The following is a 23,739-nucleotide window of genomic DNA, read 5'->3' as shown; positions in this document are numbered from 1 at the left end:
GAAGTTTCAGAGTTATGCAGTTTTTTTATGCGAAATTTTAGAGTTATGCGGTTTTTTATGCGGTATGTAAACTCGAATAAAAAAAGATTTCAGTGTATTGTGAAAGTTATCATGCTTACGAATAAATACAGAAATCTGATCTGATATATAATGAATCTTATCAATAATTCAACCACGGTATGAAAGCTCTTTTGAAGTGGTTAAGTTGTCTCATCTGCACCTTTCTGCGCTTTGGTGATAAATAATTAGTACACTTGAGAAAGTTGTGTAGTTTTTAATGATAAAAAACTTTGTATAGCATGAAAAGCTCATAGAAACTTTTAAAAAATATGTAAGTTTTCTCAGAAAAACAGATATATTTTCATAAAATACAATATATCATGAATTCTACTCAAGTTACGGGAATAGCACCTTCTGCAAATTTGTTTGAAATGACTTTCTGCGCAGCTTTATCGCAGCTACTTAGACCCTATATTGATTATGAACTAAAATAATATTTTTATCTCACTTTTTTTTTTCACAAAAATAAAATTTTCAAAAGTTGGCTCCTATCACACTGAGCAACTTTGCTGAATATACTGTACCTCTAAAACCACGTTTTCAAAAAGTTGTTAATTAAGAGCTTTTGAACTGCGGAACCACTGTGCGGTATAATAAACAAAAGGTGGCGGTTCCCATTTGAGTTTACAGTCATCGGCAGTAAATGTGAATAAATAGTTTTCGAATTTTCGGTATGCAATGAGACGTGTTCCGAAGTATTCAAAATGAAAACTGGAAGAATAAGCAATAAATTTTAGTATATTCTGTGATTGACGTTTCAGCTATCAAGACTGGTTTACCGTTTATTTATTATCTTGAACCAACTGAATATTCACCAGGGGCTCATTTAATAAGCACTATCTACGTCAATTGAAATATATGTCTGTCATTTCAAGGAAGAAACTGACGACGATTCAATTGAGTTTCAATGCGGTTTATGTATTGAGTATGAAATATAGAACAGACAAGTGATCGGCTGTGTATAGTCGATTTCAATTGAATGAAATTTTACGGCACTGCTCTCCACCCTGTAATTCCGGAATCGGAAGTTGGATCCGGATAAAATTCCGTATGGAACTACAAAAGTGAGTGAGTACTATTTTGGAATATGTGACCACTATTTCCTGTGCTTCCGGAACCGGAAATCAGGATGGGCGGAGTCGATTTGACTCTGTTCGTCTGTTGACAATGGCTGCCGATTGGAATAGTTTTAAGTCCAGTTTAGAATTTCTTTTACGTTTTTTGCTTCGCCGCATCAACGGACGGTATAAAAATTTTAACACTCTTCAACCTGTGATTCCGAAACATTTGAACTAGTCAATTTCTCAAGTAATTTGATAACCTTCCTATATGAGTAAGGCAAAAATCATATTGGTTCAGAATGCAGCTCAACAAATCTATTCACGTATTATTTAAATTCAATAACTTAAATTTAAAGTTATCTTTTGCCACTTACCAAAATAATGACAGATCCAGTCAATATGGGCGAAACAATGTGTATGATTTGAAAAAAACTTGAATCTCCGGTAATGGTTTTTTATCATAGCCACGTAACTGAGAGCTGTTTCTCGTAACATCCTTGCTCAAGTGCCAGTTGTTTGATTCTGGAGTACACCAGAAAATATACTTCTGACTCCCAAACTAAACCGATACAATTTGGTAATCTGTATACTGCGGAGTAATAATCAACTAATTAGGCAATTATCACCAAAGTTTTTTGGAAATAGTAATTGCTGGGTATCAAATTAATAAATCGTTAAAAGTAATAAGTTTGACTCTGTCCACAATTCGATCGCCACGTCGAAAGGAAATCGTCTGTCCGTTAATAGACGCCATAAATTTCAATCGTTTATTTCGTACAAAATACAGCAATCAGCGTGGGACAGATAGGCGGTAGAGGGGTAGAGTTTTGCGATGAACGCGACCAGGCAAAAGATCACATTTCGGCAACCTTGCTGCCACCTCCAATGACCTATGGTTTCGCATAATGTAATTTACGCTCAGCAGCTCGCGTCCCCAAGAAGAAAAGATGCGAAAGCTATGCCCCATCATTATGCAACCTCACATCAACTGTGACATGAGAAAAAGGCACGCTTGTTTTCGAGGGGTGGTTTGTTGACTTCGTGCGCAGACAACAGTTCGCAAAAAAAAAGAACAGGTTTTTTCACCATTTATGCTGCCGTTGGTCGGTGGAAATAGACCATGCGATGGTTGTTTTAAGAGGAAACGTGAGCTTGAGGTTGTTTTATTCATAAACAACATTGTTGCGTTGTCGTTTTCGGAGTTATGAGTTCCGTCGGGCTCATTGATAGTAGCGAACTTTGTTGAATCAACGTGCCGACAAAAAAAAGGCATCTATCGGATCACTCGTGAATGAATCTCTGAGGTGCAACATGCAAAATTTATATTCCGGCTACGATTGACTTGCTGCTTTCCGTTTGGATTCTTCAGAAAATTGAGTAAAATGTCAGCTCGCTAGAAGAAACAATATTTTTATGCCCCGAATTTGAGGTTTGGATTAGGTTTCATAGGAAAAAAAACCTACTTTTGAACTTTAGCCTTTTGCCAACACGCCACTGAGCAAATATGGAGAATGACATCTCATTCGCAATGTTGACAACAGCTCAAAAAAAAATCATGGCTATTTCTTAAGTTCGACAGGTCATTTGCTGGTTTGAAATGACACTGGTTTCGGTGTAAAAAATGTTTTGCAAAAAACATCAAAAACAAAAAACATGGTGGGTGTTTGACGAAGTCCACAAAACTTCATGGCGAGAAACGGAGGGTATTCAAAAGTGCTAAATTTCGGTCTTCGGTGGATTCCGAATGTTTAGATAATCATCATCTGGAATATGAATGAGCTCTACATTTAGAAACAAATTTCTTATTAATGATAAAATATTCAGTCCGATTATGCTTTGTGCATTATTACCAGGAAGAAACGATACAAAAGTTAAGAAATAGATTTTTAAGTGCCTTTCTTGGATTATCACAAATTTAAGCCGTTAGGTGTAAAAACGCATAGTGCACTGGATAAAACAAGTCATATATGAGTGACGTACATTAAGGATTAAATGTAAACCAAGTTTACTTGTGTTGGTATTTTGTGTATTACGTACATTTTATTTAGTACGTATGTCTTAGATATGAGTGTTTATATATGCAGTGCGACCAGTTTATCAAAGTGGCTTGAACGATTGAGTTTAGTGCAATCTTTTTTAGCAATAATTTATTCTCAAACGAATGTTAAGCCTGACTTTTTGGATGAAATATCAGTTTTGATAAATTTTTCACCAATGTTTGATGGAAAATTGCTTAGATTTTATGAATGTACATTTAATTCCCTAATAAAAAAATTGGCTACACTGCTTCAATGCATTAGCTCAAATGCAGCAGCTAGAAGTTCTATATGGAAGATGTATAATAGAACACAAACTGGAACAAACGTATCCCCAGCAAGCCGTTCTAGTTTTATTTTTTCGACCAGTTCTTCTGTCAAACTTAAAACTGGTCTGCGATGCCGTTCTATTTTTTGTATATTTGAAACACGAGTAAAACACTGCTGGGGCTGCCAGTTTTTCTTGTTATAAAATCCAGATTTAAATTTTGTAACTGACATAAATTATGCATCTAGAACTAGAACACTACTGAATATGCCCTTAGTATTAGATCGCGCTACACAAAATAAACAAAACTAAATATTTTCTGTTAAAAAGCAGTTTTTCGGAAAAATAAATAGTTTTACGACTACCTCCCATATCCATTGCCTTTCGCTTGTTAAATTTAATACTATTTTAGGATATTACTACTACTCACATCATACGTAGAACTAGGAGGTATGCTTAGGTAAGTTGTCTTTTAGGAAAAAAATTCATCGTTGAAAATTACATTGTTCCTGAAATTCTAAGGCTAATTCCAAGTCATTTTTGATAAGTTATTTTGGAAAGAAATGCTTTACCTTGCGATTCGGTCAAGCAAATAGCGCTTGTTTGCCAGGTGTCTGATGATATCGACACCAACGAGTGTTGCCAACAATTTTATTATGTTGTTTTTTTGTCAGTAGATTAAAATGTTTTCAATGTTTCTTTGTGTTTCCTCATTATAAAAAAATATTCCCCCGGTAGTACATACTGACAACCTGAGTTTACATAAAAATATCCGTTTCTTTCTGTTTTATAGCTACATAGTAAAAATTAAATCGTTTAGGATCGTTCCGAAATCTAAGATGTCGATTTCCGGTCTATCGATAATTTTTGAAAAATATTGCAATATGGCTGTTTTTGAAACGGGTTGAACCAATACAACTTACACAATATTTTCCGTAGCGTACGAATATGGCTACCATTCCGAAAATATGCATACTGCTTTTCAACGAATATCGGTAAACCAGAGGTTTGAATTCAGGGACAACCCAAACCAACGTTTCTCAGCATCTAATCATAAAATCCGTTCCGAAAATACTCATATTGCAATGGTTTTCAAGGAATATCGCTAAATCTAAGGTCGCTATCTTGGATTTCTAAACAGTCTCAAACATCGTTTTCCGGCATCTACTCATTAAATCCGTTCTGGAAATCAATAAGAACTATTAATACGCCGGAAGGTGCCATCTTGGTTTCTGAATCGAGTTTCCCGGCATTGTTGTCCTACAATTGTACTTCTTAAATATCTCATATTTAAAATAACAGATAAATCCATTTCCCCGTGTTTAATCCAAAAAGACTACTTTCTTGAAAACTCTTCTTAGATTGATTCCTTAGAACGGAATTCCCAAGTAGACTTTTTCAGATAATGAGTGTATCGAAAATAAGCTATCCACAAATTTCTCTTTCAAATTATGACAAAAAACGATATTCTATTGAAACTAAAAATTGATCCTTTATTGTACGAGGTTAAAGTTGAGCATAATGAAAACAGGATGAAATTTAAGTTATTCCTTCACGAATTTTTGAACTTTTGATTGAACGCTCTTCATCAAGTTCCGGACAAGTGTTGCATCGCATTTTTTGGACGCTTGAGCCCAAATTTGATTGAACTCCTGCATATTCCCAGTCTTCTTGAAGACCCTATTCACGATTGCCCAGTAACGTTCGATGGGTCGAAGCTGAGGGCAATTTGGTGGATTGATATTTTTCTCAACGAAAATTATACCCTTTTCCGCAAGCCAATTGAGAGTTGTTTTAACATAGTGAGCTGATGCTAAATCTGTGTAAAAAATGGTTGACTCGAACCACAGGAACATATTGCTTGCCATACCAGTGCCTTTCGACCAAATTTCTCCACTTGAATCGACCTGGCCGCATCGCTCACATCCTCCCCAACGACGACAGTAAAGTATCGTGAACCTGGAAGGGTTTTTGAGTCCTCCTTTACATAAGTCTCATCGTCCATCAAAACGCATGCATCCGGATACTGCAAAAGACGCGAATACAATTGTTGCTGCACGCTTCTTCTGTTCTACACTTTGTTTCTAGATTTTCTGCTACTTGTAAGTCTTCAGGTGATTTCGCCTCTTAATACGCTAAATCATTCCGACACTCGTTCCTGCTTTTTTTGGCCAAATCACGTATTGACATTAAATTGTTCTTCACGATTAGAGATACCACTTTCTTGTCTAGTTTCGGTTTGGAAGAACCGGGTTTTCTGCCTCTTCCTGGTAGCTCATCCAAAGAATAGTGTTCCCCAAACTTATTAATGATGGTTTTAACACTGGCATGATGAATTCCAAACCGCTTCGAAAATTTTCGCATAGTAATACCCTTCTCACTTAGCCACGTGTGCAGGACCCTAATTTTCACTTTCTTTTTTAATACGCGACATTTTGAAAACGCAGAATTTCAACCGTACAAACAAGTAAACAAACGAAAGTTGACAGCCAAACACACAGCATGCTGTGATCTAAGCATAAAAAACCATCACAAATACATGCATACAACACAAATGCCCGCATACGCATGGCTGCCAGATGGCTGACAAAACGCTGCCAGATGGCTGGCAGACATTCTGGTGACCGACTGCCTTACCGCTGCCAGATATAAAACTCAAACGATACAAACGATATCCACCAGGATTTTTCCACGTTGAAATCTTTGACTTTTTCAGCGAGGGTGAGAAGATGAAAACGCTCGGCTAACTTAGATACAGGTGACTTTGTTTTGTCAAATTGGATTTGACAACCGTCACTGAATCAATTTTGGTAGCCGTCTGGTGGCCATGGCTGCCCAGGTAGCCAAAACGCTATGCGGGTGTATTTGGATAGCTTATTTTCGATACACTCCTTACTAAGCATCAAAACATTTGCTTTTGTTTATTCCCGAGCAAATGTTTGCGGTATTTTCCGCTAACTGAGTACAACTGAAAAAAATATCTAATACGGCTTCGCCACATCGTTTTTGTTAGTTGGCTGTCTGACCTCGCTCCCGCTCGTTCGGACCTAACTAAAGTAAAGGAACCTAGCTTTGAATACATCGGCAAACGAGGCGATTACAAATTTTTCTTTTTTTTATCACTATTCCCGGTACTAACGGAACCGGTATAGCCCAAGTCTGTTCGTGAGGCCATAACCTACAAATTGAAATAGTTTTGAGCCAAATTTAAAAGAATTTATCCCTATTTTGCATCGTTGCTCAAAAAAATATTTAAACCTGTAACTCCGGAACCAGATGTCGGATCCGGATGAAATTGAATAGCAACCTACGAGACTATAACACCTTTTATTTAAACCTAAGTTTAAGTAAATCGATGTAGCCATGTATGAGAAAAGAAAATGACATTATTTGTCACATTCACACAGACATTGCTCAACTTCACTGAGTCGAAAGGTATATGACACACGTTTTAGTAGTATATTTTTTAAGTGATTGCATACCCTTTTTTATGAGAAAAGCAAAAAGACTTCGTAAATAGAAGTTTCCATGTTTCCATGTATTTTGTTTATATATACGAATAACTTTAGTCCCAGACTCAAGCAGGTATTAGCTCAATCGAATTCCGATGACCTATTTCGTATACAGAACAAATCGTGTTCCGAGGTCACCATTTCATATATCAACTCCGCCTTAATGTAATATTTGCATCAAATGTATTCGAACATTACAAAAAACGTTTCAATCGTTTCGCAATTGGCTATCTATAACGGCGTATTTAATTCATGTTCTTCAGTTTTAGATAAATAAAATTAACATTTTTAGATCGTAGCAATACTCTAGTTTTCATCCAATGTCCTATTTCTTACCAATCGTATTCAAAATGCGGTTCCACATGAAGGAATAATAATGAGAGTAGAAAAATTATTTACACTCATAGAGTTACTAATAAGACGCATTTTGTTGTATCATACGTGCAACTTTTCAAGGCAGTGGCGTCTCGTCCTCATGTGCACCTTGTGGCGTGCACAACCGGTCGAATTGAAGGAACGAACGGTGTCCTCAACCCCATCCAAATTCAATTTTTTTTATCTTTATTTATTCGATGAAAGTAAATTGGGTCGCACCGAACTTGCGTGTATTTACACGTATCTCATATACATCAGACATAAAATTTCAAGTATCTATGTAGTGCAATTTAAAAACGAAAACGACATTAAAATGAGCTACAAACCACCTTCTCATTTTGTTACTAACGCAGAAGGCGATGTTGTTCTATCGTACGAATGTTATCATAGACCGACGGGAGGCATGAGATAAGAACTTGTAAGCTCTTAGTTATTCCTCCTTTCGAACGACCTATTTAATGTACTCAAATGTGCAAATTACATTTAAGAACAAATGACTTGTTACGTCTTTGAAGTTTTCAAGCTCTGGCCCGGTTAAAGTATTCTTCGGAACGATTAAGTATTTATGGAGTGGTTGATGGAGCCCATTCGCATGGCAACTTTGTCTTAACCGACTCTTCCGGACCAGGTAAGTGTAGGTGATAACACTAATGGTATTAACCAATCCATGTGAGCAAAATAGATAGAAAGTAATCACCAGTGACTGAGTACTTAACTTGAATTTGTACCTTGTAAACATAAATTATAATCTAATGATAAAAAAGTGAAGCAAAATAGTTTTAAAAAAATCTACCCAAGCTATTGACACGATACCACTCTACTAATCATCTGTTCATTAGATTATTCAACTGTTATCCTCTAGTTACATAACAGCGAGCTCCGGAAAATGCGCCTAATGTGATATAAAATTTGCTTCAATTTTGCAAGGCTCGTCATTTTGTACCAATGTATAAACATCTACCTTCTTTGGTTAGACATAACGTATTGCGAATTGAAACATCAGTTTTTTTTTTAAAATGAAGCTGTTTTCTGTATGAAAACGCATGTATTTACTCAATTATTTACATTGTCGTTAATAATTAAATATTTACCATTACATTCGAACGTCTGTCCTGTACATTTCGATGCATGTTTTACTCTGACGTATTCATTATTTGCTAGCCCCTTTTATGACGATTCCAAACAATGTACTTTTATTTCTTCAGAGACAAATGCAGCTTTCGACTCTCTCCAGATGCACATAACTCACACTCGCACTAAATAATAATCCTACATCTTTTTGTACTTTTGTAGCATTGAAAGGAACCGCCGACGAGTTGGCTGCTGAAGGGTACTACTGCCACTCCTACCTGGTGGACATATCCGATCGGGAGCAGGTGTACGAGATAGCCAAGAAGGTCAAGGAGGAGGTCGGTGACGTCAACATTTTGATCAACAATGCTGGAATTGTCGCCTGCCGTACACTGTGGGATCTGTCGGACAAAGCCATCGAGAGTACCTACGCGGTGAACATACTGTCCCACTATTGGGTAAGCCAGTTTCATCGGATGATGACACTAATAGGATTAACAATTTGAAAGCGTGTCGCTTTGCTTCGATAATGCAAATCAACTTTTATGGATTCAATGGGGAAAGAAAATCAGGAAACAACTTTCAAAATATCGAGGCTCTTAATTTCTTATTGTATAATTATTGAATTAATCTCGTATAGTTAAAATTTTCTTGACACATTATATTTTCATTATCTGGAACTGATTCATTTCAGACCACGAAAGCCTTCCTCCCGGAAATGATGAAGACCAACAAGGGACACATAGTTACCGTGGGATCCGTTGCAGGACTACTGGGAACCTATGGATGTACCGATTACAGCGCTACGAAATTTGCTTGTGTTGGTTTTCACGAAGCTTTGTTCACTGAGTTGAGGGTAAGCTAAGGGTTTTATCCGTTATTGATATCTTTCATAATAGGAAAAAATCTTATTTTAGACACACGGCTACGATAAAATCCATTTGACACTGGTTTGTCCGTACTACATCAACACCGGAATGTTCGCCGGCTGCAAGCCTCGTCTTTTGCCGATGCTGGAGCCCAAATATGTCGCTGACAGTATGGTAAAATCGATCCTGAAGAATGAAGTCAACTGCACCCTTCCAGACAACGTTCGTGTGTTCTTGCCACTTAAGTGCCTACTGCCGGCCAAGGTTTGCTGGGAAATAATGCACCGCATCATGAAAGGACCCCAGACTATGATGGGCTTCCGTGGTAGGGGCAAAGCTACCGCGGGTTAGTGAATTTCCGTTTGGGGAGATTCCGCTTTAGTTGAATAGGATTATCTTTTCTATTGAGTTATCACTATGTCGAGTTCAATAGTTTTCGTTTTCATTATTTTAAAAATATTACTAATTTATAGCATACAACGAGCTTTAGAACTATCCTTTTATTATTATTATTATATAACACGTTTCGAAAATATTTTACGTAAGAAATTACATTCAAATATATGAATCTAAAAAAACGATTTGTGCGGCAAGCGGTCATTGCAACGTGAAATATAATTGACTAGAATAGATCATAAAAATAATCCAACCCTTGCCCTAACTCCCACAAGGATATCCCTGTGCCAAGCTCTTGGGTCAATTTCAGTCGAGCATTGATGGAATTGAGCGTAGGATAGAATACCATGTGGCGTCCAGTGGAAGTTCTAAAATGAAATAAAAATTATTGTTGCATTTATTTGACTCCTAAAAACTACAAAACTGCTCACTTCACTTCGAAGAAGTTTTCAACATCATGCTCATCGTACGTGAGATGACCTTTCAGATGCATCACCAGAGCTAAATACTCGTGCGAGATGATGGGCTGTCCACCGTTGGGAGTGAAATCACTTCCGTACAGGTTCAATCCGAGTAAAATTTTTGCCCGTTTCTGTTTCAAATCATCCGCGGTGTCCGGACAGATGTGTTTCACGGCGTTTTTAACCCAGTAAAGCGGAGCATTTGCTCCTGGTCTTTGCACACTCGAAAAGTCGTAAGTCATCAACGAAAAGGCCGTCACAACCGGTACCAACGTCTCAAAATGCTTCCGGGAGAACAGATCGTAGGTTTCCTTACGGGCTGGAGGAATCACCAGTATGCAGTCGTAGTTAGAACTTGACAACATTTGACAGATTTCCGTTACCAGAGCGACAAGATACTTGTCCTCTACTCGAGCCGAAAGTTGTGACCATACTTCCAGCACTATTCCGTCAAATTTGTACTTCCTCACGGTGTTAAGGATCAATTTTGCAGCGATGGTTCGCTCCTCGCTATAGGTCAGCAGCTGGATGAAGTCATTGTCGGCGAATTTATCAAATAAAATACGGGGAACCACTGCAAACGGAAATAGTATTTAAAGTGTCGTTCAAAACATGCTAGAGCGTATTCGAAAAAAAATTACACAAATTAAGATGGCCATCAAAAAGTCTAGATAGACAGATGTAGGTATAGGTATAGAAAGTTCTCATCAAACTTGTTCAAGATTGCAAAAAAATTGCGCATTTTTTTCCCTTTTTCAACTGACATCATGATTTTTCCGGCCCATTAAGGCACTCGTGCCGCTTAGATGCACTCGTGTCGGCTTCAGTCCATTATCGAGTAAACATTCTATTCTCTGGCGTACAATAATGAACCCTGTCCTAAATAAGTATGTGCGAAATCCAGCGACTTTCTTTCTCATCTGCAGAATCTTGCCTAACTATGGCATCCCCGTGCACTTTTTCTTTCAGTCCATCCTGTAAAATTTTGGCTTTCACCTTCATTTCATGTAACATATGGGCTGAAAAGTTCCGGGTATAACACATAGATGGCGCTAGTTTTATTGCAGTCACCTCTTTTTCAGTCAATACTAACCTTTAAAAGACAGCTGTGTGCTAAGAGTGAAGCTATTTTTGTTATTTTCAGAACAATGGATCAAAAACAATTTCGTGTTTTAATTTTTCATTGCTTCTTGGTAGGAAAAAATACCGTTCAAGTGAAGCAATGGCTTCAAAAGTATTATGGAAACTCCTCTTCATTAGAAACAATAATAAAACGTTGGTTTGCTAACTTCAAACGTGATCGTAGAGACACCGATGATGCAAAACGCAGTGGACGTCCAATTAAAGCGGTAACACCAGAAAACATTTTAAAAAAATCCACAAAATCGTTTTGAATGATCGAAAAGTGAAGTTTCGTGAGTTAGCTGACTTCGTAAAGATATCAAATAAACGTGTTGGCTTTATATTGCATGAGCATTTGACTATGAGAAAGCTTGTTCAAAGAGCAAACCAAAATTTTTGCGTCGATATGTGACAATGGATGAAACATGGATTCATCACTTCGGAATCAAAACGATCGTCATCTGAGTGGACAGCCACCGGTGAACTTCGTCCAAAGCGTCCCGAAAGCACAAAAATCGGCTGGAATTGTTATGGCCTCGGTATTTTGGAATGAGCGTGGTGTAATATTTATCGATTATCTTGAGAAATACCATTAACAGTGAATATTAGCAAGGCCGGTGAAAGCGGTGGGTAGTACTACCCACCCGAGAATTCCAAAGATGGGTAATTACCTACCTGAAATTTCTAACGAAAAATAATAGTAATATTAGTATCATTTATAACAATAAAAGTAGTTTTATTGTAACTGAGAATAATAAATAAAATCGGAATTATAAAATGCTAGTACTTAAGATAGAGCAAGGATGTGAAGATATACAACAAAAAGGTGAGGCATGACAATGGTCATTTGAGCATGCAGAAATCTTTTAGTGACTTAACTTTAACCTTCAACCAAAGGGGTCGAGCTTAAGCATCTCATTCATGCAAATCACTCGAGTCTGTGGTATGCCGGAAAGTACCGAAAAAGGTCTTTTACCATTTACTATACGAACCGGTAAAAGAAAAGTTACCAGAAGGTGTTATCGATCGAAACCCATCATGCTATTTTTACTTTTTCACTATTACAGATAATGAAGAATTAATTGTGTACGAGAATGCAGCCGCAAGTGGAAAGTAACAACTTCTGATAACTATTCTTTTGTCGGTTCGGATAGTAAGTGGTAAAAGACCTTTATCGGTACTTTATCGGTATTCTTTATCTTCACATAAATGAAATCACTCAAAATCTTTTGACGTAGAATTGCGTCTTTGTTTTCTGTACCGGGGTACACATTCAAAAGATACAAGTAAAACCATATAGACAGTGGTTAGGTTTTTAACATCTACAACTCAACCACGAACAATGTCTAATTCTCCATGTTTTTCATACCATTGTCATTGCTCTTATTGATATGACGGTTTCGTATACATAAGTTCACGGTTTCCATATGATTTCTGATCTTCAATGAGTGCGTTCGCATTTGAGAAAATTACTCAGAGAAAACCAAACTCAGTGTCGAATCGACTTGCACTCTGTGCGGCTGATACTGCCGTAGAGAAGGTTGCTTCCACATCGTCCAAAAAGTGCAGGAACTAACTAGGAAAACAACATTTCTTGATCATTCAGGGGTTAGCCAAATTTTGTGCTAGGGCACATAACCGTTTTCATTATTTTTACGTTTCGTCTTTGACTCATCAGTGCAGAGCAGTTCAAATTGAACTGCTTAGTGCTAAACTCGGCAGTTTAATTTGAACCGTCTGCTTAGCGGTTCAAATTGAACTGCCGAGTTCAGCACTAAGCAGTTCAATTTGAACTGCTAAGCAGACGTAAAGTTTTTGCTACTTACAGAACACTTTTTGTTTTGCAACCAAGTGCAATGTCTTTTCTGACGTGCCGAACGAAAACGTGTTTTCGACTATTTCTGGCCGATGCAGGTATGGTCATTTAGGGGTTAGCCAAATTTTGTGCTAGGGCACATAACCGTTTTCATTATTTTTACGTTTCGTCTTTGACTCATCAGTGCAGAGCAGTTCAAATTGAACTGCTTAAGTGCTAAACTCGGCAGTTCAATTTGAACCGCTAAGCAGACGTAAAGTTTCTGCTACTTACAGAACACTTTTTGTTTTGCAACCAAGTGCAATGTCTTTTCTGACGTGCCGAACGAAAACGTAAGTAAGTTTAGGTAAGTTTAGGTAAGTTTGTGGTGCGATTGACGTGAAAATTTGACACTTGTCTTCTGAACGAAGATAATAGTTTGACATTACAAACGTCATCTCAGTCGGTCCCGGGATTTTTTTAACAATGTGCTATGCACATCAGCGGCTGGTTTTGTTTTGTGCACCGTTCGATTCGCCCGGGTTTGCGGTTCAATGCATACGGCGCTGGTCTTATAAGCCAGTGGTCATATGTTCGAACCCCGACGTGGAATGATTCATAGTGTCAGTAGGATCGTAGTACTAGCTATAAAATGATTCTGTATGCTAAGAATCGGCTGCGAAGTCTGTTGAAACAGAAAGGCCAAATTCCACAGAAGGAAAGTAATGCCAAGACATTGCGTTCGATTCATGCGAGACATCTTTCACCATCAACCCCAACTAAACGATCAGGGTAACCAAAATTCTCAAAGAAATAATTTCAAAAATTTGCAAACACAAATAAGTTTATACGGAACCTGAAAGACTGCTGACTTAATATTCCAAACAAATATTGGCAGAAATTTTGTAGTTTGATATTGTATTTAATCCTTAAATGCGCAATTTTGTTTTCCAACAAAATATCGAAAACGCTTCAAGCTTCGAATTTACGTGTCTCGTGCAAAGTTATATCGAAACAAAATATTATTTAAAAATCGACTAAATAATACTTCAAAATAGTGAGTCGTTCTTCCCGGTACGAATAATTACCCACCTGGGCTTAATATGTTTCACCGGCTCTGAATATTAGAACGTGTGAAGTCTGAAATTGCAAAGAAACGACCGCATATGTCAAAGCAAAAAAAAATTGTTTCATCAAGACAACGCACGTGTCACAAGTCAATCAAAACAATGGCAAAACTGCATGAATTGAACTTCGAATTGTTCCCAAATCCACCGTATTCACCAGCTCACAGCGACTCGCCGGTAAGAAATTTCGCACGAATGAAGAGGTTATCGCTGAAACTGAGGCCTATTTTAAAGAAAAAGATAAATCGTTTTACAAAAGTGGTATTAAAATGTTAGAGCGGCACAGGAATGTTTGCGTTGCTCTTGATGAAGATTAGGTTGAAGTTAATATTGAACCAAAAATGGTGTTCTCTTTGTTAGGCCCGGGACTAACTTCAGCTAATGTGTTAGTTTTAACACTGTCCTGTATAATCGCATCGTAGAGCTTGCCGCTGCGAGCTTTATCGGCCGTGGAGTTTCGGCCATCACGAAACTCTTAAAACCACTATTTTACGATGTAATCTCCAGGATCAACAGCCCCATAATATTCATCACACTTTCTTTTTTGCTTCTGTTTCTGATTTCGGGTGATCCCAGGACCCCTCGAGGATCCCTCTCTGGGTACGTGCCCTGGTATCATTGAACATTTTCTTTTTCTTGAAATCAGTTTTATCTATTTCTCGTCGAGTGCACGAAATTCGTCTAGAAGACAAATTTATTGCAGTATCTTTTAGAGGAATCGCATTAAGGGGTTGATCTAACAAGTTAATAAACTTTTCAGCTAAACATTTAAACAAAGTTTCTCAAAGTTGCAATTTGGTACATCGAACGAGTTGCTGAAATCCCTCACGAACCGACTGTGACGAAGAAGTGATAGTCTCCATAACTCCTACGTAATAGTTTTAGCTGAAAATTGTAGCTAAACTAAATTTTTCTGCAGAAATTTTTCACTAAGAAAATTGTCTTCCGGAATTTCTGAGCAAAAACGTTGAAGTGAAAATTAATTTCACTTTCTTTCTCAAATGTCAAAACATTTCTTCTTGAGATTGACGGGAATTACAAGTTAACAAAATAGGCGTAATCTTTTTACAATCTATTTTTCATGCAAGAAATTTTGTGATTCAGAATATTTAAACCGGAGATATCACGTCCAGCATGGAGCAACTATTTTCGACAGACTTAAGTTCGAGGTGTCAAATAAACCATTACTATTAAAGATATTGTAGAGTTTAATAACGAAATTAATACTTCAACACCTGTAGAAAAACAAAAAAAAACTTCGAACAAAAATATTGAAATGATTTTCATTAACAATTAGAATGCATCGAAATTTTGGACTGGTAGAATATCTCCTAAACAAATTCATATAGCAGTTTTTCAAAGGAAACTTTTTCAAGAAGATCCAATCCAGATTTCAATATAATTTACTTTTCTTTACGTTTCGTCTTAGACTCGTCAGTACAGAGCAGTTCAAATTGAAGAATTTCAATGTAATTTGTTTAATAATGACATTCCAGTACCACTATTCTCTGCTTCCGGAGCTACTTTGCAATGATTATCCAAACAAGTTGCTAAACTCTCTAGTAAACAACAGTTGGGTTGCTGCCCCATTTTCTCCTTCAGCGGAGAATTTTTGTTCTATGGGATTATCATATGATAATGACAGAATCATACTAACTATATTATCATCACTCCTTATTCATAGATAATAAATTTCTACATACCTCTATTCTGAATCGCTTCACCAGCCTGCTTAACATCTTTGACCCAACCTGCATCGATATCATGCGTTCCACCCAGTTCGTACTGTTTGGGTCCTTTTCTTAGTATTTGCAGCCACACCGGTGAAACGTAGTTGAATTTGGCACCCCAAATTTTAGCCACGTCATATCCGTGGTTGTTCCACTAAAATCAAAAATCATGTGTGCTAGAAAATAAAATCAATATCAGAAAATTGCATTCATTACTCACCGGTGTAACGTAACCAAGAACAGTTCCTTTGAAATTTTTCAGTGACGTTTCCTCGTAATAGGCACCGTTTTCTACCAGAATATCCTTAGCCGATGGTTCTTCCTGGACGAGACCTCGCTCAAATACGCTGCTTGGTTGTGGACCTTGCTTTACCTTCAGTTCTTTGGGTTTTTTGTTTTTGTTTTTCACATCCGACGGAGATAGCGTACAGCAGATCAGTTCGATTAGTGGCAGTGCCAGAACAATGCTCAACAAGATCTTCATTTCCAGTAGTGAAAAAACAGTCACAATCAATGGAACATTTATCACTAGTTTGACGCCGGAAAAGAACTTATCACAAACCGAAAGAAACGAAAGACATCTGTATTAGGTTTTTTACCGACACTGCTAACCTCAATCGGATGAACACATTTTGACAATTCAGCGGTACTGTTTGTAAACAGACTTTTTTGTTTGTTTGTATGTTGACAAACGGATGAGAACGTTCACGGGCCATATCGCCTAAATAGAGTTTCAAAACATTTGTTAACGATTCTTTTCAGAGATTTGTTGAATAAAAGTGGCTAGTTGTGAAGTGAAAAGATGATTGTTTGAGAAGTGTTTCTCGATTTTGTTTAAGCTTGTTTGTAACCAGTACCGCTGAACTGTCAAGGATGAATTCTTGTTCATTTGTGACGTCACGATAAAAAACCTAATACTGTTGCTCTTAGTCTGCAAATGTTTTTGTAAAATGAACATATTTTGATCGATGAATGTGTGGGATAAATTCATTATTTTGGTTTGATTCATTCGACCACGTGAAATTAGGTTTTTTATCGTGACGACACAAATGAACAAGTATTCATCCTTGACAGTTCAGCGGTACTGTTTACAAACAAGCTTAAACAAAAATCGAAGAGCACATCTAAAACAATCATCTTTACACTTTTCAACCAGTCACTTTTATTTAATAAATATCAAAAACGAACCGTATTCAATTGTGAACAAATGTTTTAAAACTTTATTTAGACGATACGGACCGTAAATGGTCTGATCCAATTTGTCAATAAACAAACAAAAGAAATTTCTGTTTACAAACAGTACTGCTGGACTGTCAAAAAGTGTTCATCCGATTGAGGTTAGCAGTGACGGTAAAAAACCTAATAAGAACGCCGGCTCATCGATAGAGTAATGAATACAAAAACCGCTTGGTAGTTATCTTTTTTGTGAAAATCACAATAATGTGTTATAAAAATGTTGGTCTAACAAAATAGAGTTTTGTAACTGCTTTGGAACATATTTTTAACAAAACTAACCTTGAGCTAATCTATAACCCGAAAGAAATACCATATCTATTGAGAAATTAGTAACTTTGACATGATCAATATTTGTCTGACTTTTACACCAGTCGAGCAAGCAGGTCAAGCGACACCCCGGCTGCTTCATCGAATGTGTGAGTGGTAGCCATCTCGTGGCAACCTAGGGGAAGCATAAATGAATCCACTTTTGTATTTGCTAGTTGTATGGTACATTGAATGCAAGCTTTTTACTGTTTGTTAACGCTTTCAATTAAAGGGTGAAGGGGGGAGGGGGGGGGAGGTACGGTCTAAATGAAGAAAAATATCATCATTTTTGAGAATTTTTTTCAGTTATAGTGCAACAAAATAAATTCAAATTTTTTGCATGATAAAAAGCATCATTCGAACAACATTTTGTAATTTTTTGTGGAAAAATATTTAGCAATAAGTCGGTGAAGAGGTATTTTTGAGAACGCTTTTTAAAAATCATGATTTGCGGTGTCCACTGTATCTCAGCGCAGACTGATAAGAAGTCAACAAATCAAAGCAGCGTAGATAGAGTAGATGATTGTCTAGACCCCAACTTTTCTGTTTGATTTTTTTTTAATTTTTTTATTTTTGATGGTTGTTCAAAGTGAAAACTACGATTTTTCACGAAAAAATTTGCCATTTTGTAGCTGTAAAACCTCCCCAAAGTAACAAACAAGTAAAGGAAAAACGTTGGGTTCTGGTTTTTTATATGTAGAAAGTGTGTGCTAAATTTGAAAAAAATTGGTTCAGTAGTTTTTGAATGACGATGGACACGGACTTTCAAAACCTGGCTTCGAGAAAAATGCGTTCAAAGTTTTTTGTCTATAAAAACAATGGAAACAATTTATTACTCAAGGGAGCCCGTAGGGTCAAACATTTTCCCAAAATCATATTTTTTCTTTTGTATTCTTTTATAATGAAACATTTCAAGAATGTTTTGTCAAGTTTTTAAGTCGATCGAAGCAGAAATCTTGGACCTGTGTGCCGAGCTCTTACTTCTTCGCAGTATGAGATAAGCAAAGATAAAGGCCCATAACTTGCCGAGTTTTTCTCCGATAGGCTTGAAAATTTCACAGAATATTCTTGAAATGTTTTACTACGCCCCGTTTTACGCCCTTAAGGGGCGGGTAGGGTCTAACACTTTTGAAAAATCTTTTTTTTTCTTTGTATTTTCTTATAGTGAAACATTTCAAGAATATTCTGTGAAATTTTCAAGTCTATCGGAACAAAACTCTGGAAGTTATGGGATTTTAGTTGCTTATCTTATAGTGCGAAGAAGTGAGAGCTCGCACACAGACCAAGATTTCTGCTTCATTTGACTTAAAAACTTTGACAAAACATTCTTGAAATGTTTCATTATAACAAATTATAGAAGAACCCTACGGGCTTCCTTGAGTAATAAATTATTTCCTTTGATTATAAAGACAAAAAAATCTAAACGCATTTTTCTCGAAAGCTGGTTTTGAAAGTCCGTGTCCATCATCATTCAAAACTTCTGCGTCAATTTTTTTCAAATTCTGCACACTTTCTACATATAAAAAAACCAGACCCCAACGTTTTCCTTTTCGATGTTTGTTACTTTGGGGAGGTTTTACAACTACAAAATCGTAGTTTTCACTTTGAACAATCACCAAAAATTAAAAAAATGGAAAATAAATCAAACAGAGGCGCTGGGGTCTAGAAAAACTTCTACTCTAAATATGTTGCTTTAATTTATTTGCTTCTGATTAGTCTGCGCTGAGATACAGTGAACACCAGAAATCAAATCAAATCCTCAAAAATACCGACTCATTTCTCAATATTTAAAAATACTGGTCAATTTCAAAACAGCGACTTCGACGAAGCGTCAGGAGCAGGGCCGCTTTTACATAGGGTTAGTGTGGGCATGTACCCCCGAGCCTACGGTCTTAGGGGGTCCTTCACGGGACCCACCGAGCAAAAAAAAGGTCATTCAGTCAGTTAGGGGCACACAAATAAACCATGCCTCCGGGCCCATTAATACGTAAAAGCGGCACTGGTCAGGACAGTCAAGTACATCCAGAAAATGCGATCAAATTGGAAGAAATGCGCTGATTTCGTGTCCGTTTCTAACGTTGCGGTCGCTAATGGGCTCCATCAAGAGGAAGGTTCGAGATTTCGTTCGACCAGGAGAAACTTAACAATTGCTGAACACATCCACTACATTGCTGCTTAAAAGTACACGCGTAACTTTTGAAAATTTGAAAGTACAGAACAAGTTTTGCATAAACTTTCTCGCTGCTTTAGAATACTCGTGGAACTTTCAGTAATTTGAAAGTACAGAGCAAGTTCTGTGTGAACTTTCTCGCTGCCTAGATGCTGATCAATTTAAATGTTAAAAAATTTATTAGAAAGTTATTCAAAGTATTGAACATTGCTTTCTATACATCTTGACTACCTTTCTGACAATTTATGGATACCACGCCAATAGACACTCAATTTTCGACTCAACCATGTCAGACACCCAATTTTCGACTTCATCGTAGGAATCGAAGTGCTGCTCAGCCATTGCGTGGCCCATCGATGAAAACAAATGGTAGTCGGAAAGGACAAAGTCTGGTGAATACGGACGATTGAATAGCAGCTCCCGGTAGTGTGCTTTGATTATGTCCTTTAACTTTTTATCAATTCATGGATCAAATTGATTAATTGTTGTCTGTAGCGATTAGCACTCTTTCTGATCCCTCCAAGCAAAAAGCATTGTTTTCTCGACGAATCGATCTGGTTTTACAGTCGACATTTAACATGTTGCTTCTATTAACTTTCGACAAGAACTATCATCTTCGTCCAATATTGTTTGCAATTCGGTGTCTTCAAACTTTTTTTGATGGTCTTCCACGTTATCCATTTCTCACATTTCAATTATTATCTCTGAAACATTTAAACCATCTGTTGTATGATGCTTTCTGCTGCTCGACAAATTAATGCTTTCCCCAAATCGTTACTTTCTGGTACAAAATTAGACATTGTCAAAACAATGAACTGAAATATTATACCGATTATTCAATGACTTGATGTATTGAATATGTTTGATAGATGTCGTACCAATCAAACAAACCTGTTTTAATCCACCTAGTGGTGTAATGATGCCTTTCTCATGTATAATATTGTGGTATTCTATTTAAAAAATTTCTCTTCGATTTTTGAAAGAAACTAAGGGATTTCTTGTGCATGAACTAGTATAACATACAAAATGAAACAATACTTTGCTCGCATAGGTTATTTTTGAGAAAACGAAGCGGGTTCACTATTATATGCACTTCCTGCACCGGAACCCGAGAGCCGGTATAATCGAAGTCGGCTCGTACGACCACCAACTAACACATGAATCAATAAGTCCCGAGACTAACAATGGAAACAACATTTTTTTTGCAAATTTTTTTTTTATTCATCAACATAATCACCTTTTAGGGTGATACAATGGTTCCAACGTTTTTCCAGTTTTTCATTTATCTTTCGCTTCAAAATAAGCTTCAGTTCCAGTGATGACCTCCTCATTTGAGCCAAATCTTTTTCCCTGGAGAATTTTTTTAAGATCAGCAAAGAGCCAGTAGTCACTGGGGGCTTAATCTGGCGAGTATGAAGGGTGGGGAAGCAGATCAAAGCCCAATTCGTTCAATTTCTTCATTGTTTTCATCGACTTGTGGCAGGGTCATTGTCATTGTCGAAAGCAATTGCGGCACCCACTTGGAAAAAACCTTTTTCATGCTCAATTTTTCATGAAGGATAGTAAATACACTTCCATATGATATCTGTGTCATCTCAGCAATCTCACGGAGCTTCACTTCACGATCTTTCATTATAATTTTTGTCACTTCACAAACATTTTCCGGTGTAACGGCTTCCACAGGTCTACGTTCCGCGTCATTTGTGTCGGTACGACCACGTTTAAACTCGGCGAACCACCGACAAAACGTTGCTTTTGATGGACAAGAGTCCGGATAACATTTTTCCATCCATTGTTTCGCTTGCACGGTGTTTTTACCCATTAAAAAAATGTTTTATCAAAACACGAAACTCGGGTTTTTCCATTTTTTAAACAAACTACAAAACGACTTTACTCCAACCTGGATAACTCAGCTGTTTCTAGTCGGATCGAATTAAAATTTTGACCCGTTTCAAGCAAAAGTTAGCACTCTAGAAAGACGTGGTTACTGGTTTACTACGAGCGCCATCTCTGCTTTAGTCTCGGGACTTATTGATCCATGTGTTAACATGACGTACAAACTCTACTAGTTTTTATTCAAATTTTGAAGATTTTATACAATTTTACCATCGCACTCTGAATGACGATTTATATGTTTGTTGTATCCGAAAAAATGCATTAATTTTTGGTAGAACCATAAGAACTTTCATTTCAGCCTAAGATTGGGAATAACGGTTTTGAGCCCAGTTTACAACATTTTTTACGGTTTTTGTTCCGCCAGTTCAAGTGACGGTTTACAATATTGAACACACTTTACCCTATAACTCCGGAACCGGAAGTCGGATACGGATGAAATTCAGGAATTCCGTATGAGACCATGAGACCTTTCATTTGAATCTGAGTTTGTCACACACACACACACACACACACACACACACACACACACACACACACACACACACACACACACACACACACTCACAAAAACATTGCTCAGCTCGATGAACTGAGTCGAATGGTATATGACACTTGACATTTTTACTAGTCGGTTTTTCAAGTGATTGCATAACCTTTCTATATGAGAAAGGCAAAAACGAAAATTAAGGCTCTTTCACACCAAATGTTCATTGGCGACACATTTGCATCTTTTTTGATGAAGATAAATCACTCAAAGATCTGATTTTTTTTTTTTTTTTTTTAAATAACTATTTATTGGAATATGAGTTAAAATTAAATTATTAAGATTTAAATTTGGTGTTCAGCCACAAGTGGTGACTTTTCAGCCCTGTTATATATATATATATATATGATTTGGTTATTACCATGAAGACATCATTTGCTTCCGCAATTCTGAGATTTTTGTGTAGGGAAAATTCTAAACCTACTTGTATCGTGTAATGGGGAAAAGGAACTTATATACTAACTTACTAACTAATACAGAGAGCGAATCGATTCAATTGAAGATTGCATCGATTTTTGTCGGAATTTGCTTATAATATTATGTGACATTACATCTAATGGTTCTATATTTGTGAGTCTGTGTAACTCATTTGTACTAAACCAGGGAGGACGCTTCAGAATCATTTTCAGAATTTTATTCTGAATCCTTTGAAGCGTTTTCTTCCTGGTGGAACAACAACTTGACCAAATTGGTACCGCATAAAGTATGGCTGGTCTGAAAATTTGTTTATAAATTAACAATTTGTTTTTTAGACAGAGCTTAGAATTTCTGTTTATAAGAGGATATAAACATTTAATATATTTATTACACTTTGCCTGGATTCCTTCAATGTGATCCTTGAAAGTGAGTTTTTTGTCATACGTTAAACCTAAGTATTTAGCTTGATCAGACCATGTCAATTCCAAGCCATTCAATTTGAGAATGTGATTATTGTTTGGTTTAAGAAAAGAAGCTCTTGGCTTGTGAGGAAAGATAATTAATTGCGTTTTTGCTGCATTTGGTTTAATTTTCCATTTTGACAGATAATCACTGAAAATATTTAAACTTCTTTGTAGGCGACTGCAGATCACTCTTAGATTTCTACCTGTGGCTAACAGACTTGTGTCGTCACAGAATAGCGATTTCTGACAACCAACGGGTAGATTTGGAAGATCAGAAGTGAAAATATTATACAAGATTGGAGCTACACTCGAACCCTGCGGAACACCGGCTCGTACGGGTAGCAATTCAGATTTACAATTCTGATAGCTAACCTGAAGAGTACGATCAGTTAAATAATTTTGAATCATTTTGATCAAATAAATAGGAAACTGGAAATCAGACATTTTTGCTATTAAACCTTTGTGCCAAACACTGTCGAATGCTTTTTCTATGTCTAGAAGAGCAACTCCAGTGGATAACCCAGAAGATTTATTTGATTTTATCATGTTCGTTACTCTGACAAGTTGATGAGTAGTTGAATGTTCATGACGAAATCCAAACTGCTCTGGTAAAAAAATTGAATTCTCATTTATATGAGTCATCATTCTTAACAAGATAATTTTTTCAAAAAGTTTACTGATAGAAGAAAGTAAGCTAATTGGGCGATAACTTGATGTTTCTGCTGGGTTTTTATCAGGTTTTAGGATAGGAATTACTTTAGCGTTTTTCCATCTTTTTGGGAAGTAAGCTAATGAAAAACACTTGTTGAAAATTTTAACCAGG

General features: G+C 36.8%; 2 protein-coding genes across 2 annotated transcripts in view; one reads left to right on the top strand and one right to left on the bottom strand.

The window, feature by feature from the left end:
* The window catches only part of LOC131430146 (estradiol 17-beta-dehydrogenase 11), a 92,928-nt gene extending 83,095 nt beyond the window's left edge, over window positions 1–9,833 (top strand). Inside the window, exons 3-5 of the mRNA XM_058594867.1 lie at window positions 8,606–8,841; window positions 9,078–9,239; window positions 9,301–9,833. Of these exons, the coding sequence (XP_058450850.1) occupies window positions 8,606–8,841; window positions 9,078–9,239; window positions 9,301–9,603 (701 nt within the window). The 3' untranslated portion in view covers window positions 9,604–9,833. The remainder of the gene's footprint in view (window positions 1–8,605; window positions 8,842–9,077; window positions 9,240–9,300) is intronic.
* Window positions 9,834–9,874: 41 nt separating this feature from the next.
* On the bottom strand, window positions 9,875–16,487 carry LOC131430145 (chitinase domain-containing protein 1). Its single transcript, XM_058594866.1, has 4 exons — window positions 16,104–16,487; window positions 15,857–16,037; window positions 10,080–10,683; window positions 9,875–10,016 (listed from the first exon to the last, which is right to left on the bottom strand). Exons 1-4 carry the CDS (start codon window positions 16,365–16,367, stop codon window positions 9,875–9,877), a joined length of 1,191 nt encoding a protein of 396 aa, XP_058450849.1. The 5' UTR covers window positions 16,368–16,487.
* Between the last annotated feature and the right edge of the window lie 7,252 nt (window positions 16,488–23,739).

This window comes from Malaya genurostris, chromosome 2 (assembly GCF_030247185.1).
Source record: "Malaya genurostris strain Urasoe2022 chromosome 2, Malgen_1.1, whole genome shotgun sequence".
Taxonomy (NCBI): domain Eukaryota; kingdom Metazoa; phylum Arthropoda; class Insecta; order Diptera; family Culicidae; genus Malaya; species Malaya genurostris.
Note: the sequence above shows the minus strand (reverse complement) of the source record. Positions and strands in the feature narration are given on the sequence as shown.

Coding starts and splice junctions, on each gene's coding strand:
- LOC131430145 (XM_058594866.1), bottom strand. CDS start 16,367: ATGAAGATCTTGTTGAGCATTGTTCTGGCACTGCCACTAATCGAACTG. Junction 16,038..16,103: donor TTCTTGGTTACGTTACACCG/GTGAGTAATGAA, acceptor TTTTGATTTTAG/TGGAACAACCACGGATATGA. Junction 10,017..10,079: donor GAAAACTTCTTCGAAGTGAA/GTGAGCAGTTTT, acceptor ATTTCATTTTAG/AACTTCCACTGGACGCCACA.